This window comes from Helianthus annuus, chromosome 3 (assembly GCF_002127325.2).
Source record: "Helianthus annuus cultivar XRQ/B chromosome 3, HanXRQr2.0-SUNRISE, whole genome shotgun sequence".
Classification (NCBI taxonomy): Eukaryota; Viridiplantae; Streptophyta; class Magnoliopsida; order Asterales; family Asteraceae; genus Helianthus; species Helianthus annuus.
The window spans coordinates 51,584,800-51,608,501 of record NC_035435.2 but is presented as its reverse complement, the minus strand read 5'-3'; the positions used below and the strand labels follow the sequence as shown (position 1 = coordinate 51,608,501).

General features: G+C 33.8%; 2 protein-coding genes across 3 annotated transcripts; one reads left to right on the top strand and one right to left on the bottom strand.

Moving 5' to 3' along the window:
- The first annotated feature begins 8,525 nt into the window (after nucleotides 1–8,525).
- Nucleotides 8,526–12,541, top strand: LOC110929005 (proteasome subunit beta type-6). The gene is made up of 8 exons (XM_022172094.2): nucleotides 8,526–8,729; nucleotides 8,803–8,879; nucleotides 10,764–10,819; nucleotides 10,974–11,046; nucleotides 11,246–11,357; nucleotides 11,812–11,885; nucleotides 12,077–12,151; nucleotides 12,262–12,541. The coding sequence occupies exons 1-8, from the start codon at nucleotides 8,627–8,629 to the stop codon at nucleotides 12,394–12,396; spliced, it is 705 nt and encodes a 234-aa protein (XP_022027786.1). The 5' UTR covers nucleotides 8,526–8,626; the 3' UTR covers nucleotides 12,397–12,541.
- A 2,411-nt stretch (nucleotides 12,542–14,952) lies between these two features.
- LOC110929007 (auxin response factor 19) lies at nucleotides 14,953–23,386 on the bottom strand. Of its 2 annotated transcripts, XM_022172098.2 has the most exons (15): nucleotides 22,738–23,386; nucleotides 22,528–22,656; nucleotides 22,222–22,340; nucleotides 20,456–20,554; nucleotides 20,313–20,369; nucleotides 20,062–20,217; nucleotides 19,211–19,295; nucleotides 19,040–19,130; nucleotides 18,783–18,947; nucleotides 18,581–18,703; nucleotides 18,397–18,472; nucleotides 17,667–17,808; nucleotides 15,977–17,391; nucleotides 15,709–15,899; nucleotides 14,953–15,320 (listed from the first exon to the last, which is right to left on the bottom strand). In XM_022172098.2, exons 2-15 carry the CDS (start codon nucleotides 22,583–22,585, stop codon nucleotides 15,191–15,193), a joined length of 2,907 nt encoding a protein of 968 aa, XP_022027790.1. In that variant the 5' UTR covers nucleotides 22,586–22,656; nucleotides 22,738–23,386; the 3' UTR covers nucleotides 14,953–15,190. The 2 variants fall into 2 exon arrangements, with proteins under 2 accessions (XP_022027790.1, XP_022027788.1); XM_022172096.2 differs by having other exon boundaries at nucleotides 22,528–23,386.
- Between the last annotated feature and the right edge of the window lie 316 nt (nucleotides 23,387–23,702).

Genomic DNA, 23,702 nt, shown 5'->3' with positions numbered 1-23,702 from the left:
AAAGCCTTGCAATACTTCAATTATATTATTTTCAATTGCACCATTATCCACCACCACTGACAAGCATCATCTTCGTACCACATCCACCCAACAACACCACCACTATCCTAGCGTCAACGTACACACACCACTATCCATAGCACCGCCATACACACATCACTATCCATAGCGCCGCCGTACAGATACAAGGAAAAAAGGGACTTAAATCTTCGTCGCTACCCTAGCGCATCGTACAATCCCTTGATCAGAATCTGAATCTACGTCGTTGTTAGGGTTGTGTCTTCAAAACCCTAGCGCCGCCATACAAGGGAAAAAGAGAAAAGGTTGCTAATTCACTCAAGTTCAACTTCTTGATCCGATTTATGCTGGTTTTCAAGCTCCGATTTAGGGCTTGTATATGTAACAATTTTAGGCTTGTGGAGGTGGTTAGATTGGGAATGGTGTTGTTGATGGTGGTAGAGAGGGTGGTGTGGGTGATGGTGGTGGTAAGTGTGTGTGTGTGTGTGTGCGAGAGAGAGAGAGAGAGAGAGAGAGAGAGAGAGAGAGAGGTGAAAAGATAGAAATTTTATGGTTTTTTGTTGAATCTATAGCTTGAACCGGGTGGTGGTGGTAATAACCAAGAGGTGAGGTGATGGTAACAGGGTCTGTAGGTTAGAGAGAAAGATAGATACTGTAGGTTACAGAGTAGTGGTGGTGGTCGGGTGGTGATAGTAACAGGGTGGTGGTGGTGGTCAAGTGGTAGCTGGAACCTGGTGGTGGTGGTGTTAGGTTAGAGAGAGGGAGAGTGCAAGTCAGGGAGAGAATGTGAATTTATTTAATTTATATATATATTTTTCATTATTTTACAAAATAGTCTCTAGATAATAAATAGTTACACAATAGTCCCTGTAACGGTGAAAAACAAATATGCCCTCATGTGCAAGTCACAATACCAGATTTAACAGAAAAATCTAACTGAGATAGAACTAAAAGACATAACGTGCAAGATTTTAAAACATTAAGTACAAAACTTATCAATTTTAAAGACAAAGAACACCGTCTGAAATTAGGTATTAAAAGGACAAAACTGACAATTCACTCTATATTAAAAAATACACATGAAAAGAAAAAACTCATCTAGGCTCGTAAGCTTTGCAATCACTCTATATTAAAAAGTAAATACAAAAAAAAGCTCGTCTAGACTTGCAAGTTATTTTGGACTCGAAACTCAAAGTTTGGCCCCGAGCTTGTTTATTAATTAAGCCTCAATAAAAACTCGAGTTCGTTTAAGCTCTGCTCGATTCAAGTTTTTAACAAGTCAATCTTGAATAGTCCATGAACATTGAACAGCTTTGCTCGTTTACATCCACAAATTTTTCACCCTTCACCTTTATATAAAAAAACCAAGGACATGTTTCTTTTTTCTATCTCTTTGAATAAACTCTGAAAACACAAAGGGTTCATTCGATGCTCAATAGGATTTATATACGAAAAAAAAACATAAATAAGTTTTTAAAAAATAAGGATAAATATTATTATTAAAAATAAATTAAATATAAAATAAAATATCATTAAAAAATATTTAACCAATAACTAAAAAGAGTTTCTGGTGTTGTTGGATTTCGTAATCTATATCTATCTATACTATATAATAAAAGAAACCACTTTGAGGACACTTGTCATCATATTAGGCTATGTCTTATGAATAATTATAATTTTAGTTTAATCTTTTTTAATTAATTGTAATATTATATTATTAATTAATATAAGGATTCTAATTATTCAATATTTATATAATCCGTTTGATTCAATTTATATAATCCGTTTGATTCAAAATTTAAAATATATATTAATAAAGATATTGGATAATTAATAAAATAATAACTTAATAAAATAATACCATAGGCAAAAAATAAGGTAAATACGTAAATTTTAATATACTAATTTTATCATGCATAAAAGTTTAATAACATGTTATGTTAATATTAAATATATATTAATAAAGATATTGAATAATCTATCCATACTAATCCATTTTGAAGACATTTGTCATCATATTAGGCAATGTCTTATGGATAATTATAATTTAATTTAATCTTTTCTAAATAATCCTCCTACTAAATATTATTTAGTTTAATTATTACTTTTATACTTATCTTTTTACTTCAAATTCAAACTTAGTTAACTAATTTGATATTAGAGTAAATTACGATTTTGACCGCTGTAGTTATATCACTTTTACCCTTTTAGTCCAAAAAGGAATTTTTTAACATCTGAGCTCTAAACGTCTTTTTTTAACCCATTTGGACCCCAACGTCTTTTTTTCTAACCCTCAGGCCCCTAAAAGTAAATGGATAGGGTTAGTGTTAAGGGCTAAAAGGGTTAAGAAAAAAAGGCGTTGGGGACTTAGATGTTAAAATATTCGTTTTTTGGCTAAAAGGGTAAAAGTGATTTCACCACGGGGGCCAAAATCGTAATTTACTCTTGATATTAACTATATATTTGAACGTTTTGTTTAGCTTGATATCAAATAGATTTTACGAAAATTAAAATAAAATTAACTAATATTATTTATCATTTCTACATTTACAAGTTTTAAATAAATGGTTAAATTTATTGAGACTTCGTTACATTTACAAGTTATAAATAAAGGGTTAAATTTATTGAGACTTTGTTTACAAATTTTACTACAATATAAATATATATTTATACTATATTATATAATAAAACATTAGTGTGTGACTCCTGTCATTCATTGTAAGCATTTATTTTATGATTTTATCGTCTCACTTCCAAACTTATCTTATATTAATGAAATAAATAAATGAATGAATAATGAGCTAATATTAAATTTGATCCTACTTTAAATTTTTGAATACTATTCTTCTATTTTAAATTTTGAATACCATCCTACTTTATTATTTAGTATAGGAAATTACATTTATTCAACCCGCGTAATACACATATTTTTAAAGATGTAATTTTTTTTATTATTTGGTATATAAAATTACATTTTTCAACCCGGGTAATAAATGAAGTTTCTGAAAGATGTATTATTTTATTATTTGATAAACAATATTATATTTATTCAACTCGTGTAATACAAGTGGTTTTAAAGATATAACTTTTTTATTTGGTATATAAAATTATATTTATTCAACCCGTACAATATGGTTCTTATAGATATAACTTTTTTATTATTTAATATATAAAATTCATTTATTCGACCCGTGTAATACACGAGGTTATAACCTAGTTGTGGTATATAATATTGAATGATATACATATCTGCCGACTGTTAAAAAAAATAACATAAGTTTTAAATTCTAAAATATTATTAATTTACTGATCTCATATATTATGTCATGAGACTTTCTAGATCCTCAGGTCAATTTAGTAATTCCATTCCTCTTAACCTAAATTGTTCACTGCTACCCAAGTATTAACCCTAGCCGTCATGTAAACAGAACCCTTTCGTTCCAATTAAGGTTCTGTTTTTCTTCTCTTTCTTGTATCAAACCTTGTTCTGTTTTATTCTGATTCAGGTTCTGTTTATGTTTGTGTTTTGATTTGATTATTCTGCAAACGCTTAATGGAAGTTGGATCCATTGGTTTTGGGGTTCGGTTTGATATGGGTCCGGTGGATGAGTTCTTAGAGATGGTTTTATCTCTTCGAATCTGGTTTCTTTCCATCGTGGTTTCTCTGTTTAAATTGAAAGGTAAAAACGGTATCCACGTTGTTTGGATAATACATCATGCTTTGAAGGTAAAGTAGAAGAAGCATGATTGTTGGAATAATTAGTTGCGGATGATTTGTATTTTTCCTTGCAAGGAATGTAAGGTGGATTGGACTCTAATATGTTTTCTTTGCAAGGAAGGTAAGGTGGATGAGTGAACAACATGTTCTTCACATATTAAGATCAATTTAGAACTACTATTCTTGCGTATTCGAAGAACTTTGTCGTATAAGGTCAAACGGAGGGTCACGAGGATGCTCACGAGGGCGGTCAAATGAAGCTTCACGAGGAGGGCCAGATTCATTTGACAGTAAAGATGACCGGCCCATATGCTGAGTGGGGGGTTCCTGATCTGGCTCGCAAGAACAAGCTTGCCGTGAAGAGTGTGGAGGATTTCCCTGATGTCGAATTTAAGCATTATATATGCAAGAATATGGTTTCCTTGCAAGGAAGGTAAGGTGGATGAGTGAACAACATGTTCTTCACCTATTAAGATCAATTTAGAACTACTATTCTTGCGTATTCGAAGAACTTTGTCGTATATTCACGACAATTCACATTTATCATTTTATGGCTTAGAAACTTGTTCGTCGGGGGGACAAAATTTCCTTTCTGCAGTTCATGGCATAAGCCATGTCACTTTCTTTTGCCTGAAGAATTGTATTTCATCATTCTATGAGGCTTCTTCCTAGGTTGGAAGCATACATCACCTCGTCTTCTTCGGCACATTTGCTGATTTTTACATATCCATTGTCTAGATGACGAAGAAAGAGATTAGATAGTTTTGTTTAAATTGTATGTTGGTATGAAATGTATTTTGAACAATTATTTTGATATGTTAGTTTTGTATTTGAATAGAACTAAGTTTGTATTAAATTTCATAGTTATAAATAAAGATATTTTTTTGGTAATTTATTTTGTTGCAAGAGGGTTGTCATATAACGACTACTTCTATCGTCGTCGTACCCTCATTTTCTTGTGGTGGCCACTTTTATGATGTTTTGTTTCTAGTGAACAGGAAGTTTTTGTAATTATTTGTACTTGTTTCTTTGAGATAGAGAAGTGTTTTCATGGTTTGTTTATACCTTAGAACATGAGTTTGCAGTACAGTCAGTAAGGAACATTTTTGGGCGTTTTCTAAAATGGGTGTAGTGGGGATGTGGACATTATGTTAAAAGGGTGTAGAAAATTAAATATAAATAAAAAAACCAACCAAAAAAACTATTGGCCAAAAAAAGAAGCTCAAATGCGATTGGCCAAAAAATTGCCCCAACAGCGTGATTTAAAACACGCCAAAACAAAAAAAGGCCAAACACGCCCATACGTAGTTGTTAGTCGACGTGATTGGGCGATATTGAGCACAAAAAACGCCCCTTTGAGCAGCCACTGCGGATGGTCTTAAAAATGATGTATTGAATTCATTATGATACGTGCCAAGAATCAAGTGGTGTGATATATTTCTTTACAATTCTTTTAAGAAATAGTGTGTATTTAATTTCTATTTAACTTTAAACTAGTATTTAGTACCCCCCGCGTTGCGTTGGGGACGAGCACTATTGCCACACTACTGTCAGCGACCACCGATACTGAAGTTGCGGTGTTAATACGAAGAAATTAAACCGAAACCCTAAAATATAGAATAAAAAAACTAAGTTGATGTAGGACTCGCGCGTTACGATGAACCCGTGTCTATTTTTTCCCGTTTGACAGGTTCATCGTAATCTATATCTATATATAATATATATCATTACCACCATACAAACCATAATACATACATTACAACAACCATTGCATCAATATGTTGCAAATTATATTTATAGAAGATTTTGGCTAAATTAATTAGATTATTATAAATAATAATAATTTACAAATAAAACAGCACAATTTTGAATGGATCAAACCGATTGAATATGGTAAAATAATGAAACCATATTTGATTAGGGTACAACCACTTAAACATAATTTACAACCATACACGCATACAAAACAGATTGGATTTGGTAAGGTAATGAAACCATTATTATTTGATTAAGGTACAACCACTTAAGCACAACTTACAACCTATATTTGATTAAGGTAAAACCATTTAAGCACAACTTACAACCAAAGATGCATACAAATGTTTCAAATTAATAGTATATAATATAATATAATTAATAGTATATAAATGGCATAAGACTTAGAACCCATTGTATATATCATCCCATACTATGCTAAATACCATTTTAGAACTTTCAAAGCAAACAATACAACAACTAATGCCCATGATTGTTAAAAATTGATAGTATATAAATAATTGCTTATATTTAATGCGGTTAGATTTCGTATGATAATAATTAATTGGATTTTAAAAAAAGTAAAATGATAAAAAAAAAAGAATACATAATCCGTGATTATGAAATATTAATATTAAGTATTTATATATATCTTCCTATACTAATAAACGAAAATCTTTTTGTACACGTGTCACTCTCTGGTGCCTCCTCCCTTTTAATAATAGTATTACATATTAATTTTATACAAAACATATAATATAATATTAATTAATATAGTTAGAGATAAACATATAAATTCAAATTTAATTAATAATTATCTATAACAAATATAAATGTATCAAATAATATAATAAGTATAATATTATTTAATATAGTTAGAGATCAAACGTATAATTTCAAATTTAATTAGTAGTAAATTACTTTTTGAGTTTCTATGTTTTAGTGGTTTTAACCACTTGAATCCAAAATCAAAAAGTTTAACGCCCTAAGTCTCTAATCGCTAATTCACACCCCCTGTAAAAAAAATCAAAAAACCTTTTGTAAGGCCGAGTTCTTTAAGTTCTCACAACTTGTAGAAAATTTCATTTTACCCAAACCATATATATTTGTTAAGATAAAATATATTATTTGGATATAAACAATAATTACTAATAAAGTATCAAATCATATAAATGTATCAAATAATATAATAAGTATAATATTATTTAATATTGTTAGAGATCAAACGTATAATTTCAAATTTAATTAGTAGTAAATTACTTTTTGAGTCCCTATGTTTTAGTGGTTTTAACCACTTGAATCCAAAATCAAAAAGTATAACGCCCCGAGTCTCTAGCCGCTAATTCACACCCCCTGTAAAAAAATCAAAAAACCTTTTGTAAGGCCGAGTTCTTTAAGTTCTCACAACGTGTAGAAATTTTCATTTTACCCAAACCATATATATTTGTTAAGATAAGATATATTATTTGGATATAAACAATAATTACTAATAAAGTATCAAATCACATGTACAAGTACTTATAGTATATAACTTAGAAGACTAAAATTACAAGCGGATTATCTAAATAAAGTACCAAATTATCTTTAAAGCGAACATTAAATGGTTTTCAAAAGACATTTTTTTTTGCTATTAAGTATATAACATTATATTTACTTAAGTCGTATATTGTCTCATGATCCATATATCTAAAAATAGTATTTATATCAAAGTATTTATTATATCATTAATATACATAGTAGAATTTAATTACAATTCATTTACCATAACCTCATAACTTATAATTTTTTTTAAAATACTTACAATTTTATGATAATTATTTTTTTAATTTTTTAGTGTTACTTCTTTTTAATACATATAATAAAATGGATTGTAGTATCTCAAAAGAAAACTGAAAACTTAGAAAATTATTTTGAATAGCGAAAATATAACTGTTCTTTTGTTTTACTATTTTATCTAAATAAGTCATTTCATTAATAAGGATTATATACAAGTTTATAATTTACATTTTTTCGTCATTTAACCCGTGTAATACACGGGGTTGTAAGCTAGTGTGTGTGTGTATATATATATATATATATATATTAGAATAAATATATTATATTTTGTTTAGTCGAAATTGCATAAACTATATTTATTTCACTATCATATTTAAATTCAAATTATTACTATTTTGTATTTATATACTTCTGACACTATACGAATCATTAGACTTTTTCACCGTTTTAGACTAAAATCCTTTAAAGTCATATGAACCTAGAAATTTTTAGTTTATTCGAATACATTTTATTACTTTTTTCATACTTGTAGCGTACATGGCATTAGGAAAATTATGACAATTTTCCAACTGTTGTGACATCCGGCAATTATTCGTATTCGTAACCAATACCATTTTCATACCCACTGTGTAAGTAGCATCCCTCATACGAGGAGGATAAAAAAGACTGATGTAAAAAATGAGGTCATCAATAAAATAATAATGAGGAATTAACTAAATATAGAAGACAAATTATGGTGTTGAAGCATCTAAAAGTAACGAATTTTTGAGCGTTCTATGCATGCATTCTCTTTTTATTTTTTAACTAAAAGTTGATAAGAAAGAAAATACTAATATTAAAATATTTATTTATGTCAATGATTTAGAGTTGATAAAATTTATATTAATTTAATTAATATTTAATAATTTAAATTAAATAATAATTATCTACAATTAAAGATGGTCTAAAATATTGACAAGCGTGTCTATATTGGTTTCTTTTATTATATAGTATAGATTATATAAAATTACATTTATGAAGCTAGTGAAATACACGGGGTTCAAACCTAGTTAATTAATAAATAATAAACATGTCGGGCTCGAACTTTAGAAACAAAACTTGAATCGTACTGAGCTCGGGCTTTTATAAATTAAACGAGCTGATTTTCTAACCAATAAGTGACAAGTTTTATAACTAAATAGTCCGGGTACATTTTGCTATGTGCAATAGCTAAGGGACTAATTTGTTTACAAAAATATAAATAAATTATCGCATTCTTTTTGTGCAAGAAAACTCTGTGTCCCTATTTCTTCAAATAACGACACTCTTTCCCTCTTCTTCTTCAATTGCAAAAGAAGAATTTGAGCAGCAGTGGATTCAATGATGAACGACCTCAACTCACCACACTCGATGGGAACCACCATTATCGGCGTCACGTACGACGGTGGCGTTATTCTCGGAGCCGATTCTCGTACCAGCACCGGTATTGTTCTCTCATTTCTCTACAATACAATGAGATGGATTTACAATTGACATTTGTGTTTGTGTTTGGATAGGATTATATGTGGCGAATAGAGCTTCCGACAAGATCACTCAGCTCACAGATAATGTTTACCTCTGCCGCTCTGGATCGGTACAACAACAACAACTCTCCTCTCTTTTTTACCATATATCAGTTTGTTTATTATCATGGGTATGTCTCCGGGGTTGTTTTTTTATATATTTATTTACATTACATATGGTTATAATTACATTTTTGTATACTTTTAGTTAATAACCTTTTTATATAGCATGATATATACTATTTTAGGCATTTTTAATAATTATATGTATACGAGAACCACCCATGAGTTAAGAGAACTCGTGAGAACTCCCTTCCCTGGGAGTTTTCTGACCAAATTTTGCACAAAGGTAGAGTAATACGAAACAAGCCCCCCTTTGAAAAAAAAATCCGAAAAAAAATTCACGAGTTGTTTTTGTTTTTTTTCCATCTGTAAGAATCATTTACCCCACCGTCAATCACTGTAAACTTTTACAATTTTGCGTTTCAAGCCCCTCAGCTTTGCGCTACCCCCTAAACTTTATAATATTTCATTTCAAGCCCATCAGCTTTGCTACGGCTCCTTCACTTTTGGAGTAATCAATTTTAGTCCCCCAAGGGCTTTGCCTTACCACCCCCCCCCCCCCCCCCCAAACTTTTACAATTTTGCATTTCAAAACCTCTCAGCTTTGCTACCCTCTAAACTTTTACAATATTTTATTTGAAGCCCCTTAGCTTTGCTACTACCCCTCCACTTTTGAATTAATCAATTTTAGTCCCTTATCTAACTTTACTATTCTTCTACTTTAACAATTGGCATTTCTAGCCCCTAGCTTTTTACTAATTTCTATATTACTTAAAGTACAAAGTCGGTGAAACCACCACTCTTTGACTTTCAAAATTTCCACTTTTAACTTATAGTTTTGTAATTCATATTTTTTGCATATAGGATTTTCCTTTTTTTACTCCGTACTTTTGTAACTTGCATTTTTTACCTATACTTTGGTAATTTACGTTTTTTGGCACATATGCTTTATACGGACCCCTCAACTTTTCAACTTTGCTTTTTTACATTTTGACGTAAATTTGGTATACGCTTTCGGCCTTTATTTTGTATGTTTCCTACATATGAATCGGGTCACATATAATACGTTGACTTGATGGTATAAATTTGAGTTAGTCGAGTCGCATATACTACGTTATGATTGTACAGTATAAACTCGATTTGCTTTACATTTTAATCCAATTGCAACACATCTATAGGTTACATTGACTTCAGTCGAATACGTCAAAACGCACATTATTATATGATTAATACATCGCATAACGCTTGGACTAATCCGTTCGACGTTTGCGATGTACCCGCGCCGCAACGCGCGCGGGTCTTGTTACTAGTTTAATATATTAAGTTAAAGTTGTATTACTAATACGCTTGTTTAGGTTTACCAAGCTACTCGAGTTTGATTAGTGAATCCTGAGCTCGTTTGTTAATGAGCTTTTAGCGAGTCGATCTTGATTCTTGAGTGGTACACGAGTGGTTTGGTTTATTGACACCCCTAGGTTGGAGACATGTTTAATGTTGGATGATCCGTGCCCGATAGCCTGTTATACCGGTTTTTTCATGTTGAAGCATAATATATTAATGTTTTATAACAACTTAGAAGTATAATAAATGGTATTGTGAAGTTGTTTAAAAAATTATTAGAAATATAGAATTTTTATAAATATAATTGAAGATCTGATATTTCAAGTCAGTTTCGAAGGGTAGTTGAAGATCGAGTTTCATGTAATATATGAGATCATGGTTTATATACCCGATGCCTGCTGGGAAACCTGTGAACCTGGTGGATAATGAGCAGCGGGTACCCGACGAGTGTGGGACCGGGATTACTAATGTTTGGTGAAACAAATGTTTCTGTTTTACTCTTGATATCATATTGGTTTCCATTTCATATTATATGATTGTTACATTTTCAGGCTGCAGATTCACAAATTGTTTCCGACTACGTACGCCACTTTCTCCATCAACACACGTAAGGAACTTTACGCATATCTCTAACTTGTTCGTATATGCATCTTTGTAACTCCCCTTTTAGCATTAAATTTCTAATTTCATTTTTCATTGTTAATGAATGGTCTCTTTTACGAATATATTATCAATCGACAAATTTATTTTCTTGGTTACAGGATGCAACTTGGCCAGCCTGCAACCGTCAAAGTTGCTGCCAACCTTATCAGAATGTTATCATACAACAATAAGGTTTGTGTTTAATCAAACTTCTACTTTTATCTAGCCTTACAAGTATCCAATTTATAGCATTCTGTAGGTTTTGATGCTATTAATAACTTAAGATGTTTGATCCGACTAGCGCCGTTAGCTGATTTCTAGTTACGTATCCAATGTACATTATTTCAGGTTTATGTTTTGTTTTGTTTTGATGATATAAGTAAGTTTGCAGAATATGCTACAAACTGGGCTGATTGTTGGTGGATGGGACAAGTATGAAGGGGGTAAAATATATGGAATCCCTCTTGGTGGAACTATTGTTGACCAGCCTTTCGCAATCGGAGGTGTGTTTCTAACTTTTTATCCTAGTAAAGTTGGTTTTTTTTTACTTTACTTTATTGACTGACCTGACCTATGGACCTTCATGTTAAATCTTGGTATCTAGTAACTCGAGGTTGCTTCTCTTATTTCATGTTACCATTTGAGTGTGTGGTCGTTTGTATACATGTATTTTAAACATCTACTAGTTTGAGGTGACAATTTCAGCCCATTTACTAATGGGTTGATTTGGGTTATACCCATTTACGAATGTTTGATATCTAACGTGTCAAATGGGTCAAATAAACTGAATGCATATAGGCTAAATTTGAGTGGATCGGCTTTTTCGCATTAATATTTCATATCTAATTATTTACAGTTTAATACAAATAATAAAATTTTGAGAAGATTTTTTTTGTTTCATTACTTGTAAATCTTCTAGAAATCTGCAAACATATAATTTTCGTTTAAATTATGCAGGATCCGGGTCTACATATTTGTATGGTTTCTTTGATCAAGAATGGAAAGACGGGATGACAAAAGACGAAGCTGAGGTCCATATTACATAACGTTGTGGACATATTTAGATTAGATATGTAGCATGATGTCAGGATCTAAATATCAGATTTAATAGCTGCTAATATCGCGTTACATCTAGCCATTTTCTAAAAATTTTGAATATCAAGATTTCCATTAATCACTAAGCTAAGATTCATATATCTTATCGGACTGCGTGATACTGCAGAAATTGGTGGTTAAGGCTGTTTCTCTTGCCATTGCTCGAGATGGTGCTAGCGGCGGAGTTGTTCGTACAGTAATTGTGAGTTCTTACAAATTTATTACATTAATTCATACTGCTCTCTTATCTATCATTAATGCATTAGTTATGATTACTAATATGTTTATTACTGAAAATGCTTTAATCTGCAGATAAATTCAGAGGGCGTGACTCGCAACTTTTATCCAGGTGATACGCTTCCACTGTGGCACGAAGAGCTTCCGCCCCAGAATTCACTTCTAGATATACTCTCATCATCTTCCAGTCCCGACCCGATGGTTAGTTGAGTCTACAGAGAATTTATCAAAAAAACATTGATGTGTTATCGTTAATAAACGGTTAAATTCATAATGACTGGATGTCTGTACATTTGGTATGTTTGATTTTTTCTAAGTTTTCTAAACATGATAATGTTATCTTTTTGGTCACAAATCATCACAACCATGATCAATAGCCATATCCGATCTAAACCTATAGTGTTTAGCATCAAATTGAAATCTAGAACCATAGAAATAAATTGTTTGGCTAGACGAAAAAGGAAAATGAAATTGAAACTAGAATGAATATCTCAATAATTCTTTGATATATTGAAGACATGCTCCCCTTAGTCGGCAGATACGAAACCAATTAAGAGCTTCTAAAGAAAAGACGTCGACTTAAGTGATGCGGTTTCAAATTTATTGAACTCGAGATTGATTTAACAATGGTCGAGTGGATTAACGCTCAGAAGAACCTCGAATTGAATGGTTCTTGAAAGTCAGTTAATGGCAGTTTGAGAGAGAATTAAGAGATGGAAAGTTGTTATTTCATTTGATTTGATTGATAACCCTATACTATTACAAAGTATCTCTTTTATACCCAAAACACTCAACTAACTGAACTAACATACAACTAACACAACTAATCCAACTAACCGTTGACTTATTGACTATTACTAATACAACAACTAGCTCAGCTCATTAGTCATTAGTACACATCATTAAGACGGCAAAAACGACCAAGTAAGTCACTTGCAAGCCAAGGAAGAATGAAAAGAGATCAATGAATTTGTATTGGACCTATATTGAAGGGGGAAGAGGGTATGGTCCCAAATCCTGCGCAAGACATGTGCACAAAAGACCATACCCTGACTCAATCACAACAACACTCGGTTATTTCCAGAATTCCTGTGTGAGGTCCCTTCGCGCGTTTACAAACTTGACAACTCATGAATAGTACAGTCAGTACAAGTGGCAGGAGCCTGCAGCCAATCAACATGCGTCAGGCTCAACCCAATACAACTTTCACGATGATCAATCGTGCAGGAGACAAAAGGTACAAAAGGATGGTTACGTGTAGCCAATCAGTTTGCGTCCTTTACTGTCCATGATCTCCACTCACAGCTGATGACGGACTTGACAACAAGTACACTTAGCAGGCCCAGGCGGTACCAATCACCGTGCGCCAACATCCCTCTACCTCGGTAAACACTACTTGTCGTGACAGAGAGGACAAACTAGATATTCCTTGTTGGCGACGTCTGGCCCAAGGCCCATCAGCTCATCTCTTTCTCCACACTCTTCGGCCATAAATACCAGCCATCAACCACATGTTTAAGGATCCGTTCTCTCTCACTCTCACAATTAACACACACTCATTTTAGTTCTTAAAGCGATACTTATTCTCACGCCGGATGGTGGTTACGAGGAGAACCCTATCTTCTCCTCCTCCTCGTAACGAGCTTATGGTGTTCTTGTTTTGCAAATTTACTTCTGAGACGTCACCAGTCGCCGATTAGAAGAGATTAAGGATAACTAGCCCAAGTCTAACTCGTTTAACTTACACGAGCTTCTCAAGCTTGGTTCATGGATAGTCTTTTAAGCTTGGACTCGGCCCCGTTATTATTTATCTATTGTTATATTAGTTTTTATATGTATAGATAACTATTTTTATATATATTTATGATAATTTTGTATATGATTATATCGTTCAGTTATTTTTGATATGATCTAGACCTAATAAATAAGTAACTGGTTGCGCTACGTGTTACGGTTTTATGAGCCCAAAATTCTTTTTTCTCCTCTTATTTCAACAATTTGTATTCTATTTATTAATTATAAAAAGTTATTTAAAAAAACTCAATAATATCTTATCCCACAATATTGTTTCCCTTACTAAGGGGCTGTTTGACAACTTTTGAATGGTTAAGTGCTGAACCAGTAAGAGGTTTGAACCATTAAGAGCCAGTATAATGCTTAACCGTTTAGAGGCAAATGTCTGACCAATCCAGATTAGTGGTCTTAACCATTCAAACTCAGTATAATGCTAAACCATTCAGAGGCAAATGTCTGTGAACCATTCAGACATCTGCTCGCGAAACAAACAATCTGAACCATCAAGTACTGAACCAGTAAGAGGTCTAAACCATTAAGCATCAAGAGCTAAACAAACAACTCCTAGCTATTTAATATTTCATTTATTCAATTCGTGTAATACACAATTTTCTAACATAATCTTATATATAGTAATAAATATAATGTATATAGATGTAAAATAAAGATTATATAAATACTAGACTTGTTTAGGGTTGCAAACCTACCCAAAATGAAGCTCAGGCTTCTTTATTATACGAGCTTACTTTTTAGGCTTTAGCTAGTTTAAGATTGGCTTGATTCAAGCTTTTGACGAGCCGATTCTGAGTAGCACACAAACGGCTTAGCTCGTTTACAACCTTAACCTGTTTTTTTTCTTATAAAACCTAAAACTATGAGAAGACCTGAACCGAAGCGGTTAGCATTTGGCCTATCTCATTTTCTGGAGCAAGTTTTGTGGACTTGTTACAATGAGTGGATAAGGAAAAAACATGATAAACCACTAATGATCATTATCATATCATAATTATGATCATGATGATGCAAAAGCATTGATGAACATTTGAAAGCACTGAGCATTACTCAGTAACTGGTTCTGAATATAATACTATACACTCTCAATGCTCTCTCTCTCTCTCTACCTAAGTTACACAATTTTACAGCTATTCATCATCAACACACAAAACTAACGTTTGAATAACCTAAATGTTAAAACAACTAGCATTTGTTTCTAGACATTTCCACCCTCTGAGCTGCTGCAGGTCTGATTTTGAACAACACCAAAATCTCCATCTAAACTCATTTGTTGTACTTCTTGAGGTGATAATATTTTTATGCACCGTACGCAACTCACAAATTCCCTGTAAACCAAACATAGTCGTAAATATAATATGACCCGAGAAAGAAGAAATATGCTAAACAAGTTGTGGCCCAAATGGGTTGACCCGTTAACACAATTAAAGTGATGAATATGATTGCTAAAGTGTACCACCAAGATAATAATCTCTTTTGGGGAATAAAGTTGCCTTAATACTTTTGATGCTAAAAGGTACTACTTTTAGCAATGAGTTAATGAATTATAACTACAGATAATTGCATTTAGTATACTGGTTATTATCAAATCCAAAAGAATAAGGAATTTAGCGGTCAACCTTAAAGCCCGTTTTTTAAAATAGCCCAGTTTGACCTGAACCTGTTTTGACCCGTTACCCAAATCCAATACAACAAAAAGGAAAAGTGTGAACATACTCCCAAGGGTCATCTCCAACTAGAAGAACATCATTTTCATGATCCACATACACAAGCTTCCAAACAGCGCGTTGCCGGTCCTCCAGTTGACCCTCTATACCAAACCTTCGGGCCAGGTCTTGTTTGAGCTCCTCGTAGCCCGAATAAGCTGAAATATCAATTGATCTTCCAACTGCTCCACGCTTGTAAACCTACACATACAATATCAAAAGTCAAACCAAAAGTCAATAACCAAGAACATATATAGGACTGAAATGAGAAATCCAACCTTGGTATATGTCCGCTTTCGTTGAAGCTGTTGTGGAGGCGGGGCCCACACACCACCGTTCAACAAACTGCTTTCGTTCATGTTGTCCATGGGGATGAAGTCCATGTCCGGAACTCCAAATGACTGAGAAGTCAAACCTCCTGTTGACCCTTTTGTTGTCAAAGGGTCATGAATCATTGATGGTATTTCAAAATTGTTGTCAATGTGTGTAAGTGGATCTGATTGTAAGTTGGAAGACAACTGATTGGAGTTTTGAATTTGCAAATGATTGTTTTGAGGAATGCTAACTGAAGTTGCTGAAGATGAGCTGTCCAAGAAATCCATGTGGGTCCCATTAATATTGTTCAAGTATGTAGTTGGGGTGGTATAAAATCCTTGGTTTTGACCTTTTGGGACATTGACCGATGGAGACCCTTTGACAAAGTTGACATTTTGACTTTCTACACCAGTATTAGATATCATCTCTACACCATTAACCAATGATGGAACCATCGTTGGGCAGTTATTTGCTGATGGTGAGGTGGAGCACGAAGGGACATCATCAGTGACCCCGGATTGACCACCCCCATTTGCAGTCCCGGTCAATAAACTGCTGCCATATGTCGAAATCTGATTGGTTGGATGAATCTTAGGTTGCTGGGAAAGATTAGGAAATCGAAGATTTGCTTGACTGTTGTTTCTTGACATTTGTTGAGACAGTGGTGTGATGAGTGTTTGAGGCTTCGTGTCCATTGTTTGACTGGTTAATATTGACTTCATAAAGCTTTGACTTTGACTTTGACTTACATCTACCAATGGCCTCTGCTGATCTTGTGTCTGTAGTGGTGTAGATTGTTGTTGCTGATGAAGCTTCTGTAGAAGTTGAACTGGAATTTGATTATCCGGCATCTGTAACTGTTGACTACTTTGCTGATCTGGAAATTGGGGTGGCAACAGGTTGTTCTGTTGACTTTGACTGACCGCAGCAGACGCCTGCTGCTGTTGTTGAAGGTTTCTATAGAGATGTTGATTCTGCATCGATGACTGCTGCTGAAGTACATTTTGGGGATTAACTTGGGACTGATTAATCAAGTTTTGTCTGATCAGTTGTTGACTTGGATCGGTCAACTGTTGCTGAGCCTGAGGCTGCATCAGTGAGGCTAATGGGCTTGGGCTCATGGTGGCAGCTTGTGGTAGCTTCTGTAACGGGTCAAGTGGCATTGTTGACCTTTGACTACCAAACTGCAAGTTATTTTGAGAAATTTGTGGTGCTCCATAGTTTTGCAAAACGGGTCCAGATAATGGGCTCAAGTAGTTCGGTTGGATCGGGTTCGCAAGTGAAGAATTTTGCTGCATGTTCATCCACTGGACCAAGCTTAAACCAGGATCTTTATTTGACATATCTAATAGATTATCAAGGTAAGCTGATTCATCATCTGTAGAATTTTATAAGTCAAATATAAGAAAAGGTCAAAAGATTCTTCAAACGTAATCATTATGGGTTTTCATCATTTGTTAACTTGAAAGTTACTACTCTTCAAGTTCTAATCATAGTTTTTGAGTTTCGTCAAAGAATGAAAAGGACATGACAACAAAAGAATCTCAGCAGTCATACAAGGTATTGTGGCTTTTTATGTACTTTATGATTGTATGATGGGGGCCAAAATAGACGTGAATATTAAGGTTTTGTAGTCAAACATAGTCAACATACCTGGCATTCCTGGTTGTCTAGGACGCTTTGGTCTGTAAAAGGGAGGCGTTGGGCAAATGAAAAATGGAGCTGTAACGGGCTCAATCTCCCAAACGGAAACACGGGTTCGCCTGTCCCGGCCAGTACACTCGTCCCACCCAACCTACTTACAATAATACAACATTACTTATGAATGACTCGATTCGGTTTATGTATTATCTTTGTCTTAAAGAAAATGGGTCGAGCACTTTTTTCAGAACAGGACCACGAACATGATACATAACCGGTCTGGTTGAGTCCATGTGAACCGCCCAGTTATTGCTAAAGGTCAGTCGAACTGGTGAACCGGACCTGGTGGTTCGATCAGATTTCAATTTTTTTTATTTGTTTTCCTTCCAAAATCTCATTTTCATAATTCGCTTATTCCAGGCTTCTTATTTTGTTAAGATTACAAATCCACACTAAAAGATAAACATAATTCCATATTTTATTTCAAACATATATAGTGTTGGAATTTTTAAATTATCTATGACACCTTCCTGTTTTTGAAACCGGTTTGGTTATAAAAACATTGATCTGAAGCCTCCTAAAATCATTTTATTCAAAAATTTTAGCAACTAAATTCTTACAGAAAAAATATATATTTGTCATCATATTCGACACTCTGTATTTATAAAAAAAAAAGTACAGATCAAACATGTTTCAGGTCAACACAACGTTTTGACCTACTTCTGTAACTAGGCTACTATACCTGTAGGTTTCGCCACTGTGAGTTCTTCCATCTAACAGGATCAAGATCACTGATGCCTGTAATTGTACCCATATACCTGCATTTTACAACCTTTAAGGTTCAACATTCTAAAAATTCATTAATCTTTTGTTATTTGTTGTAACAAAGTTAAAGATTGTTTAAAATATCAAGCTTACGCCTTTACCTTCTTGTTCCGGATTCTTCAGTTTCAAACATCATCCGGAAGCGCATGCCAAGCGATATTTGGCTACCGCACACTGCTTTATAATACTTGGCTAACGGAATAACAAATTCTGAAGGACTAGCCCTGTTTAATAAATGAATTAATTTTTAAATAAATAAATTTTATTTTTCTTTAGTTATGAATTTTAATCATCTATAAATACCTTGGGTTATAGAACACCGTGAACGGGCTGTTGTTTGCAGCTGCATGAGCAGCAGCAGCCAAGATTCCAATATGCATACTGTTACTTGATAAAACAGACGACGATAAATTCGTTGGCTGTCTGTTAGCTCGTCTTATACCCAATAGCAGCTGCTGATTTTCATCCCTATCGTATACCAAAAGAAGTTTATATCTTTATATTAAGTTCATCATTATAAGAATTACTAATACTAATTTACTATGCATCGATGGCATTACCTAATAAACAACACAGAGTCCCCGGCAACAAGCCTTTTACCACTCACAAATAGACTCCAACCAGTTGTGAGCAAGTGACGTTTCGGTTGCCCTAAATTTCGTTTTAAGAATGTTATCATCTACTCAATGTTGGAGTCAGGTTACAAAACTTTATGGTGGTTACAAACTTACCTCGATAAATATGACGAAACGTCCATTGGGTATCATGTAAATCCCTTGCTATTAGTTCTTGTGCAGGTGGTTGCATTGAAAAATCCTATACAGAATAGAATTTACTTAAAACATAAATTTCAAGAATTAACTCGAGGTAGCAATTTTGACCCATTTACTCATGTTCATCACTAGGCTAAAAAAAGGAAGAGGCCAAACAGGTGGTGCAGTGTTATTGTGTACAATATTTTAAATAGTTTTATCCAACAAAAGAGATCATCATTGTAGCAATATAATTTTCATAACTGTTAAAGAGTATGAGGTTTGGCCAGTTTTGCGACTTTCGTCCAAAGGTTTGTTTCTCCGCATCTGGATCCAAAAGATTTGAAATCTTGCCAATTTCATCTGGCTCGTTAACCCCATCCATTTTTCTCCGTTAATGCAGGGGGTATTTTCGTCTTTTAACTTAATAATATGCAATTCGGTCTTTTTCACTTTATGTCGAATTGCCTATTAAGTTAACAGAAAAGACGAAAATACCCCTGACTTAACGGATAAAATTGGATGGAGTTAACGAGCCGGATGAAAACGGCAAGATTTCAAACCTTTTGGATCCAGATGCGGAAAAACAAACCTTTTGATGTAAGTTGCAAAACTGGCCAAACCTTAGGGACGAAAATGGCATTTTACTCTAACTATAATTAACCCAATAATTTTATACAACTACTAAAAAGTTTTTAGACAAAGAAGTGTTACGAGTCAACTCAACCTAACCCGCCCTATTTTGAACCAAACCTGTTACCCAACCAAACCGTCCCGCCTATTTTGTCACATCTAGAATAAACGAGTTCAAGGTAAGGAAATTTGCTTACGAGAGGAGGAAATATTTTTTCAGCTGCTCGACGAGGCACAGAGAATCCTCCATGAGTGCTCGTATCACTTGCAGTCAAAGCTTTGCAGAAAAACTGTGTTTGTGGTTTATTTACTTTCATAGAAAGATCTGACCTTAATAATGCCTCCTTGTCAAACTGTTTAAAATCATTAAAAACGAATAATGTAGTCTAGTTAATCAATGTTAAACATGCTCAACTAGTTACAGCAGACTCATGATTCATTTCCATACCGAAGGAACAGGCTGCAGTGTCATCTGGGCATATACATCATCTGTTTCAGGATCGGCCTAAAAGATAATAATGAATATCAACTAAAATATATATTTTATCCAGTTACGTGTTTGAAAGAATGTATTAATAATAACTCGCGTACGTGCAAAGTGACACTATGAAGGATGCATAACATCTTTGATTGGAGATTTGGATAGTTCGGAATCTGAGCATCGACATCCTTTTTCATAGATGCTGCAACCTGCAAGTATATATCACAACATTGTTGAAACCGTTTTTTCTGAAATAAAATGTATATGCATGATCAAATAAAACATGTTAAAATGGTATTTTGATGTGCTTCTATTGTCCGAAGTTGTAATAATAAGACGGATTTAAATATAAAAAGACAAAAAAATGGAAATAAATGTAAGAAAATGTGAGACGCTTTCTGTATATGTGGGTAAAGTTCCTCGAAAGTAAATTACAGAAAATGCTTAAATATGTAATTTAATTATACATTTGAGTGATAACCGAATTAATTATTTAACCCCTTCATAATCATTATAAGCGTGTCACAAATAAAAAGTTATTATATTGATTTTAAGTCATAATAAACAGATAATCAGCTTCAAAGGAAATGATAAAGAGAAATCTCATTTTAAAACCCTGATAAAATAAATGTAATAACTAATATTTGATGTAAATGTGCTAGCCCTTTTTCTGGCACCATAAATAAACTTTATTACAGATTTTGATGTGTACATCATGCATTAAAATTGTACCCATTGCAATTATTCCTGTGTTAAAAATAACTTTTAGAGCAAAAGTAAGCTAATTGCCCTAGTCATTACTGCAAATTAATGATTGTCTCCACTTCAGTCCACAATATTTTCTTACTTTATATCATTATTGAATACCTTTTAACATAATAACAACTTATGAAAATTACCAAGCTTTAAAAAGTACAACATTATTTATTAAATGTCTAAAACTTCTCTATCATAATTAATGTTTTGAAAACTAGAACTATTCTTATTTGTAAAAAATATTTTCCATCAAAGCTTTTTACTCTGAACCGGTTCAACCACCACTCACCAAGATGTGGTATGTCCAACAAATGGCGGGACAACCCATGCGAACCGATCTACTTCCCGGACACACTGCTGGGCCAGTCCGGTTTTAAACACATTGATCATAATATACAGAACCAATATTTTGAAAACTAGACCGGCGATTCATCAATTCAACAGTTTAGCCCATTCTCAAGAACCAGTCGGCCTGTAAAGGAAGGAGGCAAGCACCGATGGTTTGTTTTCACCGTTTTTGTCTAGTTCGCTGAAAACCGACCATTCCAATTGTGCCTGGACCATTACTTCCGTAACAAAAGTGACAATAACAGACAAAATTATATAACCAAAGAATTTTGTTAAATAATTTGCATAAGATTTGGTTTTTACAATATAAAGACAAGTAGGCCCTACAAAAAAGCTTTGTAATGATCTATATTCTAAATTCTAATAAAAAAATAATCCTCGTAAAAGCTTTAAAAAGAAAAGCAAATTCTTCACTAGCAGTCTAAAGAGAATTTGCAGAGGGAGATTCTATCCCACTAAAAATCACCATGTCAGGCGCACTTTAGCAGATAAAAAACAGGCGCACTTTAGACTTTTTGTCAACTCATGTACGGAATCCCGATTATAGCATTACATACTTGTACGGTACAACCGCACTAATCAATGTTCTATCCACCGCTGGATCAAAAAATCAAATACGGTGGCATACTGCATCAACAACTTGTACGGTACAAGTCATCACAGCTATTCAGTTGCAACCACGACATGTGCAAAAGTACCAACTATAAACTAACTGAAGGCTGAAGCAACAGCGCACGTTATCCAGCGCAATATAGCAAAAACTAGTTAATACCTGTTCGCTGTGACCTTGAGGAAAATAAACAACATGAGTTCCGGCCACCGGTAAGTTCACCAGAGGTCCGGCGCACGTTAGCCATAGCTCAGGATTGATTACGCTCTTCTTCTCTCCAACTGTTTGCAGAATACAAAAACAAATCGATACGAACAACAAATACAGAATTAGAATTTGTTGTTGACGGAGATTCACAGAAATTTCAGATCTAAACTTCCGTAAAAAATCGTTACGAATAATAACAGAATCGGTTAGTTTTCAGATTATAATAATAATTATTATTATAGAGATTGTTGTTACGCTAACCTTCGCTTGGATTCTCCGTCGTTAAAGTACATCCAGAAGCATTCGTCGTCATCTTCATTGCTAGATAAAATACAGAGTAACCTAGGGTTTGCTAATCGACCGAAAAAAATGAAAAATCCCACCGCCGGAGAGTCATCGCTAACCGTTCGCCGGTGAGTTTAGTGCGAAATACAGACTACCGGTTAGCCTAGATTTTGCTAATCGATCGGAAAAATGAAACTCTACCGCCGGATATTCAGCAGTAACCGTTCGCCGGAGATTTCAGAATGAAATACTACCGGTTAATCTAGGTTTTGCGAATTGATCGGTAACCGTCACCGGCGAGTTTAGAATGCAATACAGACAGCCTGCTAACCTAGGTTTTACTAACTGAACGGAAAATAAATAATCCTACCGCCGGAGTTTCACCGGTGCTTATGTAAACTGAATCCATAACCGTTCGCCGGAGACTTCATTGCTGGATGAAATTTAGAGCACCAGCTAACCTAGGGTTTACGAAATGATTGGAAAAAGTGAAAGAAGCTACAGCCGGAGGTTCACCGGTAAAGCTGTTGAACAGTGAAGTAAAAGTAAATGCGACGGTTATCCGGCGGAGTTCACCGGAAAAGGAGGAGAGAAAATAAAAATAAAAAAAATGAAAAAGAAGCAGAAAAGGTGGGAAGGGGGACAAGAAGAAGACCGGAGACACTTAAAAAAGGGAGGTTTGCTGAGTATTACAGAGACCAAACGCTGCAGATTTGCCCCCACTCTCTCTCATCAATCACTTTCTCTCTCTAAAAGCCCGTGGTGGATATCTCTATTTTCAATCGCTTTCTCTCTCTCTGTAATACTCTGTATCTATAGGTTTCTCTCTCTCTCTGTTGTGAGAGTGGGGACTTTCAAGGTTGACCAGAGAAGGGTATTTTGGTGATTTGAGTACTTCTAATAATAAGTTGGATAGTATAAATTGAGAGCACAGTGTGTATGAAGTGTATGAAAAAATAGTGAGTTAAAATGATAAAATGGGTTATTTTATATAGTGGGTAAAAATTAAATAGTAGTGAGTTAAAATGGTAAAATGGGTTATTTTATATAGTGGGTAAAATTTAAATAGACTGAAATTTTCTTTCAATAAACTGTTCGTTGGCAACCATCCTTTTTTTTTTTTTTTTTAAATTCTCCCACTTCATCTTGTT